Source organism: Cupressus sempervirens, chromosome 5 (genome assembly GCF_028749045.1).
Source record: "Cupressus sempervirens isolate cs-2001-9-10 chromosome 5, ASM2874904v1, whole genome shotgun sequence".
NCBI classification, from domain to species: domain Eukaryota; kingdom Viridiplantae; phylum Streptophyta; class Pinopsida; order Cupressales; family Cupressaceae; genus Cupressus; species Cupressus sempervirens.
Genome location: NC_143122.1, coordinates 50,294,108 through 50,305,670, shown reverse-complemented (window position 1 = coordinate 50,305,670; position 11,563 = coordinate 50,294,108). Strand labels below are relative to the sequence as shown.

Below are 11,563 nucleotides of genomic sequence, written 5' to 3'. Positions count from 1 at the left end.
TGATACTTAGTAAAAGTGTGTCTCCACCATTGTAAGAAAGTTTTGAATGACTCATCGGGGAGTTGTTCCATGTTTCATAGGTTGATCATTATAACTTCCCTTTCCATATTGTAGGAATATTGGGAGATGAACACGGAAGCTAGTCAGTCAAAGGTTTTGATATTGGAGGGTAGCTTGGAGAACCACTCCATGGCTTGCCCTCCAAGGCTTCTAGGAAACAGTCACATCAAGTATGTCATGTCATGGACAAATTCCATACTCAAGTTATAGAATTGCTTGAGGTGATCTTGTAGATCTGATGTACCAAAATATTTATCATATTTTGGTATTTGTACATTTTGTGGGAAAGGCGTGAAGGTAATGTTCTTGTCAAAGGGGAGAGGACACACATTCTTGAGGCTGAATTCTGCAAGTTGTGTTTTTCCTCTCTTCATTCTTTCCATTTCCACTTGTAGGTCTTGTAAATTTTGCATGAAAACATCTAGAGGTGACTCTTCTTTGTCTCATTTCAAGTTGGTCACATCAAAATCAAATGGTAATTTTGTACCTTGTTGTGCTAATGCTAGTATATAACGTTCCTTATGTTTTTTGAGTATCTTGTCCATGATGTCAACAAGCTCAGGATTTTGTTGGAAATCTTTGATCTTAGTTTCGATACTTCTGTCATCCCATATGTTAGATGAACCCATTGTGACCACAGATTTTGCGTTTTGATTGAACAAGGGTGACTTGTGAATAGCTGTGTTTTGTGGGTAATCTATTGTTGTAGTAGGCTCAAGGAGATTTAGAGGTTTTGTGTGTTTGATGGTTCTATTGGCTATTCTAGCACTCACTTATATAGGCAATCACTTTGGTCTTGTAGCTATGCCAGTTTTATGTGGTGGCATGAAACATGAGTTGGATTGCTTTAGTTCTTAGGTATTTTTCAAAAAGGAAAGGGTTCCCGTTGACCATGATTTATTTTTGGTAACAAGCTAGATTGGACAAGGTGTTTATGAATGTTGATAGGATGAGTTTCACTTTTGTGAAGTCAAGTAAGGGATGGATGTGTGTCTCCGAACATTTTTGACTTGATGTGCGAAATGAAGCAATGATAATTTTTGGGTTGATAATGATGTTTGAAGCTCTACTTGTTTCAAAATGATGTTTTTGGTTAGATATGGAATTTCTCAGACTTTGTAAAATACCAGCAAGGAAAAGGGTATCCAAATTGATCATTTGTTCGTGATTGTTATGCATGCAGATGGCCTCTATTTTATGTTTTTTCTCAGATGCATCACAAGAATGGTCAAATGTGTTGTTTTATTGATCATATGCATTGTTTCAATACTCATAAGTGTTATTATAAATTTTATATGTGTTGTTTAATGATTCAAATGCGTCATTATATTGGGCACATGCACTATTTTAAGGCTCATATGCATTGTTTAATAGGAATATGTGTTATAATAGAGATCAGAAGCGTTATAGGAATATTTATAAGCAATTTTTTATTCAATATATGCGCTACTTTCAGGGTTATTCAACAATGTCTTCGTCTTGGACTTGGTTTCTTGATACCAATTTGAAGTTTGTCTTTCTGGAAGGTTTGTGATCCACACTGGTGTTCATTATTAAGTTTTAAATACTTCCAAGCACAATAGTAGTAAGACCAATACAAAATGAAAAATTGCACACACCTAAAAAATGGAAGAAAATGGCTTCCTATCAAGGTTATCTAAAGTCAGTGACTAGTGAATCTTAGTATTCCAACTATGTTCAGATTTACCTCTCCTATGACAAAGAGCTTCCCACCAACGCTAAGGAGGTTTGGTGCAATCCCTTGTAGGACTACTTGAGGAAGGCTATATACCAAACATGGGTGGCTTGCATTTGATTAGGAATACAAGATTGGGATGCAATCCCTCTCACCGGCCCTACTAAGGAAACTCGGGAGGTAGCCTTTCTATAGCTAGATAATCCTACCTAGTGAAAAGCAAGAAATGGAAGTCACAAATAGGTTTGGGAATCTGATCACTCGAGAAGAGTGAGAGCACATCCCTACTATTTTGGCTCCCCAAACATGACAAACACAAAGGTTTAATTACCAACCCTTATACTACTGAAGACAGAGGGGCTCCTAGTTATGTTATGTGTGGATTCTTTTCCTTGTTCACTTGTAACTGATCTTTACAGAAGATTGAGCATTCTTATCAACTTGAAGGAGTTGAGAGCAGAGGCCTACTTTTGTTTCGGATCAGCAAGATTGAATGCTTCTATTAAGCTATGTTTGGAGCTTTGAAATGTTGCACTTTGTATTGACAAAAATTGAGGTCCATTTACCTAATTCGGAGCTAGCAAAGGCTAGGCGCTTTTAGGAGGGTCTTCATTCCTATCGCACATTGTCTGCAATCTAGAAGCCTTTCGTTAACTCAGAAGGGACCTACAAGCAAACGAGATTTGGATCTGGAATTTAGATTCTGGAAATTGTAAATTTTACTAGATGCACTATAGAAACACTCATATGCATTACAAGAAACCTTATATGAGCTATTTAATCATGCAAATGCATTATAAGAAAATAAAATGTGTTGTAAGATGGTTTATATGTGCTACAAAAATGACTATATGCATTGTAGAACTCTTAAAAAGTACTATAGGAAGATTCAGATACATTACGAAAGTGTGTAAATGTGTTACAGGACTATGTGAATGCATTATAGATCTATGTAAATGCATTACAAAACTATGTATATGCACTACAAAAATATTAAATGCATTAAAAAAGAGTTCATAAGCATCAGAATATCTCTCAGAAGCATTGGAATAGATCTCAGAAGCATTGGAAGATCCAAATCCAACCCTTGTATGCTCGGGGAAGACTTTGGAATGTTGTTCTTGCTGATATGAGGCCTCCCGAATGCTGTAGAACCTATATTCAATTAGATTTTCACAAGATAATATCAAAAAACATAGATCTATACTAGAAATGAAAGATTAGATTGAAAAACTTGAAAATAGAGAGGCTTTTAGTTTAGCCCCACGATGAGCACCATTTTGTACACAGTGCAAATGTGTATTCATGAAACCTTAATGTAGAATGCAAATAGACTGATGATGAACTATACTAGACCCAAGATATCATCATCAGAATGTAATCTCTATGAGCATCTCATGTTTCCCTAACTACAATTGCTAAAATAGCTCTCAAACCAGCATCTTAGTGATAGTTCTAAAATGGGAGTATGGTTAAAATGTAGATCTACAATGGATACATGCAAGATCTATGACTAAAATGTAGATTATATGTGAAATAAAACTCCTAGAAATGCTCTTTAAATGATCATGCAATGAACTAACATGCAATAAAATGATGCTAAATGATACAAAATGGTTCTAAAATGCTATGAACTTGCTACAATGAAAATGCTAAAATGATGAGTTCAAATATGCCTATAGTGCAGATGCATAAAAACTTGGGTCCCTTGCCTCTTAGATTTCCCTCCTATTTATAGGATTTCGGAAGTGGTTGGGGTAAGAATCAGGATTTTTACCTTTGATTGAGGGTGAAACTGAAACTGAAAATATCTCATAAGAGACTAGGAGGAAGAGTCCAATAGACTTTATTTTGAGGATAATTGAGGATATTTCTAATTCTTTTTAAAATGAAAAAGGGAGATTTTCAATCTTGTGAGGAAAAAGGATTTTATTGATTTAATAAATTTCCTATTTGTTCTCAACACTTTGTCTTTTTCTTCCTCCTTTTTTGAATTTCATTTTAATGAATTTGAATTGTTTTTCTCCTCTTTTAAAGTTAATTTAGGTCTTGTTGATTTCATAGGTGATTAATGACCTGATGTGATTTTTGATTTGAAAGTCTATTGTGTTTCTTCTAATTTTCTCTTTAATTTGCACTGATTCATCAAAATTGTGTGATTTAAGCCTTTGCCAATTTTTGGCTGTCTATAGTTATAATAATAAAAACTCTAAACAAAGTACAATAATCATAGAAAGTGATTTTTAGGGGTTTAGAAAAATTTTCTAACAGTTTTTTAAAAAAAAATTTTAACCATATTAGAGTAGAGCTGAATTTCCAAACCACCAAACTCCTCCTAAGGAAGCTGCTATAAAAATTTGAGAAAAAACCCATACCACGTTTGAGTCAAAAGTTATGACTCTTGAAAGTTGATGCATCACAAAGATTCAAGAATTCATCCTCTTTAAGAATTCAATGTATTTTCTTCCATGGATCTAGATTCTTTCCTCATTGGAGGCCAATAAAAATAGTTTTCTATCAAGGAAGGAGATTTAGATCCACCTACTTAACATTTAAGTCTCCTATATCTTCTCCTCAATCAAATATTGTGAAAAATTACAACATCATTTCCATAAGATTTTGTCTTTCATTATTTCATTTTTGGGTTTTTTGTGTTTAGTAAAAGCTATTGTGTCAACACATTTGAAGAACTATTTGCAACTAAAAGGTATGAGATGCTTCATTTTCTACATCGAGCCTCTACTACGTGTCACCACACTTTTTTTTATTGCATTTCATTTCAAGGTTGATTCCTAAGTAGGGATTTGATGAGGGAAAGCTCCATTTTCAACCATCTTCCCCATTTTTATGTAAGAACATATTGGAGAGATTTTGGAGCTTTTCACAATAGCATAAGAGTAGTTGGTCGATTGATGAAAAATTCAATCAGAAACACTAAGGACAAGTCACCATTTTCCTCATGTCCCAGGTACATATCATGATGCATTACAAGGCATGTGAATTCCCAAAGGAGATGTCCTAGCCCCAAGCAATCAACCACACAAAAAAATATAACCAAGAACACAAAGATTAAGATCCAAAACAATGTCAATTCTCATAATAGAACCATAAGATTTACATCCAACATGCCTGACTATAAGGCCTTTTGGGTTACAACCAAATACATAAGAAATTACAGTAGTAATTTTGCAAGACCTTGTAAGATCCAACTCTTAGCTAGTCCAAATCCACAATCTGGTAGAGAACTCCAAGGAAAATCTAAATTTGTGCTCGCAAGCCACCAAGAAGCCTCCTTATTTTCCAAGTTGTAGCTACTAGCTCTACTCACAAACTTCATTGCCTCAACTACTTTTTCTTCCTCCATGTTGGACGAATTATGACTCTAGACTCCACAAGACTATCTACTTATACTAAACCAAGCCACAAGTTAGCCTAGCATATTAGAATTTAAATAAACACTCCCATTAGATACACCCTCAAGCTACAAGTCGGCTTGGAAACAACATTAAATACATGACATAATTAAATACTTAGGACAAGCTCCAAGTTTACAAACTATAACTAACTCAAAAGACCACATAAGAGTTCACACACTTAGACTTAGGTCCATGTGCCATCCAAAGATCCAAATCAAAGAGCCCACATACCAACTTCCTCAGATCGAAGCTCACGGATACAATCTCCAAAGTCTGCCAAAAAATTAGGAACATGCAACAATTAGTCACCAAAATGGTTCTAACTCTAAGATGATAACTCCAAACTCTATGCACCCTTAGGACAAGGTTACCCAATATGCCTCGAACACATCCCAAACTATGCAAACCATAACTCTACAAATCCAAGCCCGAAGCCCCTGCATACAAGATTGTTGACTTCCCTAGGATGCTCCTACATCATATCACCATTGTTGCCATGTCCCTTGCATTTTGAGCTCAGATTTCAGCCACAACTCATATCTTCTTTCTAGCATTTGCTTTCATTCTTTTCAGCCCACCGTCTCTTTTTCCCAATTTTTTAGTTACTTGTCTATTGAATCATTTACATTACATCATCTTAATAATCCCATTTCTTTTCATCATCATCATATTTGTAAAGGATCATTGTCCCCATTTAGTGTCTGAGTCTCCCCTTGAGCCTACTGGAGGTATTTTCCTTCCAAATAAGCAATTGTGATAATGCGAGATAATTTGCTCAACTCACATTATTTCCCTCTTCCTACTATATAGGGTCTTTCAAATGTAATATTATGGTTAGTTTTTTCCCTAAGTTGCACCATATGAAGCTAATCACTTAAAATTCTTTAAACAAGAAAATGAGCTTGTAATTTCAAATGAATTTTCTAGATTTCTCTATTATTATATTAAAATAGCAAATTAAAATTTTTCAAATGAGCTTTATTTGTTTCCAAATTTGAGGATATAATCAAGCTAGACTTAAGACTCATGCGTCTCCTTGTTGTATCTCCTCTTCTATCGTTTGTCTTTAGAATTAGATGACTCTCTTTACCATCTACTGATTTTTTGTCTTCTTCTTGTCAATACTATTCTTGCTGCCCTATTGTACAACTTCTATGAAGTTTGGTTGGAAGATCTCCACTTTTGTCTCTCTATTGTATTTCTTCAGTTTCCTCTTATAAATTTTGTTTCTATATATTTGTAAGTCATATTTTCTTTCTATCAATATATTGCACATTTGTTGTGTTTACCAAAAAAAAGAAACTTGCAAAATCAAGCCATACCATAAGATAATCTACACTATAATAAAATATGATACAAAAGTTTGGTGAAAGTACATTAAATCAATCCCTTGCATATATTAAGATAAGTCACACAAATTTCACCTAAAATAAGATCATAAGATAAGAGTCTCCTACTAAGCTTAAAATATACATAATAAAAGTAGGACCAACTAATATGACAACAGCTAATTATATATCAATACTTTTGAGACTAACAAATGTTTCATTAAGAGATCTACTTTTAACAATCGAAGTGTAATAGTAATATTAATATTAATAATAATATGTTCTAAAATATCTTCACCTAGATAATTATTTGTAGGAAAAGTTGGACAAACGTCTGTTCGTGAGCTCATGTAACACTGATCAGATATCATGATAATTCTACTTGGATGACTACTTATCTAGTAGTAAAGAGAAGCTAGTTTTGTGAAGGCACTGTCGAAAGACGACATAAAGAACATGGACAGGATAAGGCAAATGGCGAGCTGCGACAAAGTTGAAATAGGCAGGAACATCCAAAGAGTAAGTACTCAATGATTGACAGTAAGAACAAAAACTACATATATATTGACAGTAAGAAGAAGATTTATTTATTGGAAGACTGAATCAAATAAAGTCCATGTCCCATGCGTGAACCATTTTAACACACATAGGTGACAGTTGTAGTCCAGAGAAGCATAGCCAAAGCACATGATCTTATTATTACACTCCAAGGAAGACCGCCTTTTCCTTTTCTAACCAGTCCTTTCAAGAATGGGAGCAGATTAATCACTACCCAAACACTGCAAAAATATTCTGCAAATGGCCTCTTCTTAATCTCATACCCACCATCTGCGAAAAACCTTAGAGTGCTCTGGATAATGGCTGCCATGTTTATGAGCAAGATGGTAGTTGGTGGAATGAACAAAGCAGATGAATTGAATATGAATTCACCTTCCTTACTATGCTCTTCCTCTCCAGACCCTTTTGGAGTTACAACAAATACTGTTTCAGAGAATCCCACCATCTTCATTGCAACATCAAAAACTGCAAACAACCATGATGAGATGCACACTATCAACCACATCCTCTGGTTATTCCACCATTCTCTTGCAGAACAACCAATCCAAACATATTCCACAAGCCTCCTCCCATACACTGAAAGGAAAAGACCCACTGCAATTGAGATCAAAATAGGTTCCTCAATCTGCATGAACAAAAAGTGCACACATTAGAAATTATATATCTCTAGATTCTTATATATGTGGGCACTATTTATGCTTTGTTTTATGTTTTCATTTGTCGCTTCAAACAATGTTCTAATTTTGACTTGCTTTGAACATTAAACTTAAGTCACAATATAGATTAGATTCTACTAGAAAACTAGAGAATATTATATCAACCAAACCACTTAATCAAATCAAAACGTAAAATCCAACTGAAATATCAAATACCATCTTGGTATCTTTCAAGATTATTCTCGAGTTAGGTTTACTTTTTCAAACATTGCCATTCACCGTCTTGATATCTTGGTTCAATATGACCTAGAAAATTATGTATATACATAAAAGTAAAGTGGCTAATGATTCTATCTTACCTTGGGCAGGAATGATTTGCCAGTGAGTAGAGTGAAGGGAGGCAATATCGAATAACATAAAGTTGGCAGAGACAATGATGACCATGAGGTGAAATAGGCATAAAGCATCCTCTGGCGTAGTGATAAGTGTCTTTTGAAGCCCATGAAAGGACATGACTTGCTTACAAACACCTCAAGCAATCCAGTGCCCCATCTCTTTTGTTGTATGAGACTGTCCACACCATTTCCTGGCGCACATCCCATGAAAGCTGCCTCCTCTGGTGCGTAATAAATCGAATGCCATCCGAGACTATGAACTTTCAACCCTGTCATTACATCCTCAGCTGTGGCTCCGTACATCCATCCCACCTGCAACATTACTCCACATTAAATCTTTCTCTCCAAATGCACCCACACTGTTTACTTGGTTCTAATTTATTCTATGATATTCAACTTTGGTATCTCTCTGTTCCTTTAGTTGGATACTTCTACTTTATCAACATTTCATCATCTCAATTTCTCTTTACTTTGAGAAGGAAAATATCATCCATAAGAAATTGGACTTTGGAAAACTGTCATGTTACCTGCATGCATGCTAGATTACAATTGATGGTTTAAAATACCATAATCAAGCAAAGCCATTTTTCAGCACATTTTGTAAAGGATTAATTATGAAAAATTGATCAATTGTCTCTTTTGGGGCCTTCACTACTAGAAGTTTTGAGCTTTTTAATATAGATATCACAAACTTTAATGAGTCTTTTATTATTTGGAATTACTTTTTATAGAAATATTCAAGTAATTGCAAAGCTTTCATTAAGATTCGGTTAAGAGTTAATCTATAGAGGATAGGGTAGAAAGCCTGGAATACTCAAATTTGATAGAATATTGTCTAATTTGTTGGAATGTCATATAATATTTTCCTCTTTCTTAATAATGAATATTTCTCTTCCAATTTTATCTCAAGAAATTGAATAAGGCTAGTAGATAATCCATTTTCTTTTAGTAATTGTCATTTATGTAGTGTGTCTATCTAACTTTTCACAAGTGAAAGAGACTTCAACCTCAATTTCTTATATAAGGGGAAAACATTTGTTACACCACAATTTTGAATAAGAAGATCTTAAGAATAAGAATGAAAATTTGAGAATGAAAATTTGAGAACCATATATCATATCTTAAAAAATTGCATTTGCAATAGAATTCTTTTCTTTTTAAATTTTAAAGTTTCGTTGATTTTTTTTTATATAGAATATTATATCCAATCTCTTAGAAAAAGAAATATCTCTCCAAAACTACAAGTCCAATATTACAAACTCTAAACATTATTTCAACTTATGATTATGCCCAATATAACTAAATAGTATTTATTTATATATATAGAAAATCAAAATATACAATTGATTATATTTTTAATCAGTTGAAAATAAAAAAATATTATATATTAATTTAAATTAGTTAATAAACAAAAATTACAATCATTAGTACATTCTAATTCCTACATAGACAACTAGATCATCTTCTACTCCAAATGAACTATTTCCCTCCATTATTAACATCTAACATCTAACATCTAAAAGAAGTGAAACCTACCTCTTTGCCCCATGCAGTTTTGGCTTCATAGGTGCAACTAGCCACCTTCAAGGCCTCCTCTATAAGGAATGAAGGTGAGGATTGCCTGTGATATAATGTAGTGTCTTCAATAATAGTTTGTGCAGATGCCATGAGGGCAGAAGATTCCCCAAATATACTCTTGAAAGCCTTCTTGGAACTAGAGGATGAAAGACGGTGAGAGTCTGCTACAAGACAATGGAAAAATGTTATGTGTTATATGTTTAAATATCCCAGCTGATTGTTATTAATTGAAAGAATACCAAAAATAGTCCATTCATGCCTTTCACTTGTCTATCTTCTTTGTCTGTTGCGGGTGGTACTCCATATAACCCTTTTCTTCTATGGACGCAGCATGTTCCAAAATATGCTGGACCTTGGATTCCGTTCATTCCTTTGGCTGTCACCTGCGTACAATTTAAAGTTTTCCCAGTCACCCTAAATGCTAATATACATAAAGCTCAGATTAAGCAAATATTTTCCACAAGAAATAATCTCCCACATGTACTTTATTAACTTGTTATATATATACTTACTTTCAGAAATACTTTGAATTGATTTCCAAAGGGGTCATCCTTGAGGCCTCCATAAAATAATTGTGGAAATTGTACAAAGCCACAATCTCTTTCAGATGGGCAGTCAAGGAAGAAACACATAGCCTCCAGTATGGCTTTTGGATTTCTTATATGCATATCACAGTCCAGATTAAGAATATAAGGAGCATTTGTCATTACACCAGATACCCTTGCCTGAAAATCCCATTAAATAATGTCATCTACAACTTGGAATGATGAATTAAAAATTTTGAGTACACAAAATTTAAAACTAGTGTTCATAAGCTGTCTAAATTATCATTACAAACAGAAGCTCATTCAATAATTGTCAAGTTCAAGACTAATGTCTAAATATGGATAATGTTAATGTTAGTTACGAGATATTTTTATCAGGATTCAAATTCAAATATGTAGTTTTTGAGTTAAACTTATTCATTCATGTTTCATGAATAGTGTTTCACACGAAACCTTCTCTCATGAGAATGGATGAAATACTTAACACTCATTAGATCTAAATGATGTTCACAAGGATAAAGTACGGGAACTTTCAGGAAAGTCACCCATCCCAGCAATGTTCTCAGAAAACTCAACTTCAATAAAACAGTATGAAATTGAATTACCAAAACATTCATGGCACCGGCTTTGTAATGATGATCAACACTGGGGCGTTTTTCTCTTGCAACATATATAAGGTGGGGCAGAATATCACCTTCATTTCCTTCATGAATAACCTGGACACATAGAAATTAACAAGTTTTACTTCAATGAAACAAGGAATCAAGTTTTAGAGATGATCTAACAGTTCCACAAGGGATGATGTAGCTGATTATCACCTGCACTACACTGGAGTGGTTTCTTATGTCCGAGCTTCTATGCACAAAACCTTCAATACTCGTCTGAGACATTGAGTCTAATGGAACTTTTCCCGTCTCCAATGCCTTTGTAATCTTTCCCTCAAGACTTTCATATTCACCCTACAAGACACTGGGCAATCTTTAAATCTGAAGATATCATATTGAATGTATTACAGGAACCAATGTTTTGTTATATTCAGTAAGTTGACTACTGGCAAAAAGTTTAATATATTCTTTTGCATATTCTATTACCTTCATATACTGCCATTCACTGAGAAACTTTAGATCAGAAGGCTTGTTTTCTTTGGAGAAATATATAAATGGAGCCCTTGTCTTAATATTGAACTCTTTGCAAAAGGGCACCCATTTTTTGGCAAAGCTAAGAGTTTCTACGAGAGAGTAAAAAGTGATGGGAGATGCACCATCATCTGAGACATAACATGCAATTTTTTCTGCTGGGTAATCAACTGCAAGTGCTGAAAGAAGAGTATT

At 34.1% G+C, this 11,563-nt stretch overlaps 1 protein-coding gene across 1 annotated transcript in view; it reads right to left on the bottom strand.

The window, feature by feature from the left end:
• Positions 1-7,064: 7,064 nt before the first annotated feature.
• LOC149554496 (cellulose synthase-like protein H1) overlaps positions 7,065-11,563 on the bottom strand; it is a 5,021-nt gene continuing 522 nt past the window's right edge. The window contains exons 2-9 of the mRNA XM_089828545.1: positions 11,324-11,563; positions 11,051-11,191; positions 10,838-10,948; positions 10,200-10,412; positions 9,947-10,070; positions 9,646-9,848; positions 8,074-8,421; positions 7,065-7,683 (exon numbers count right to left, since the gene is read on the bottom strand). The exon at positions 11,324-11,563 is cut by the window's right edge and continues 91 nt beyond it. Coding sequence (XP_089684671.1) covers positions 7,138-7,683; positions 8,074-8,421; positions 9,646-9,848; positions 9,947-10,070; positions 10,200-10,412; positions 10,838-10,948; positions 11,051-11,191; positions 11,324-11,563 — 1,926 coding nt within the window. The 3' untranslated portion in view covers positions 7,065-7,137. The remainder of the gene's footprint in view (positions 7,684-8,073; positions 8,422-9,645; positions 9,849-9,946; positions 10,071-10,199; positions 10,413-10,837; positions 10,949-11,050; positions 11,192-11,323) is intronic.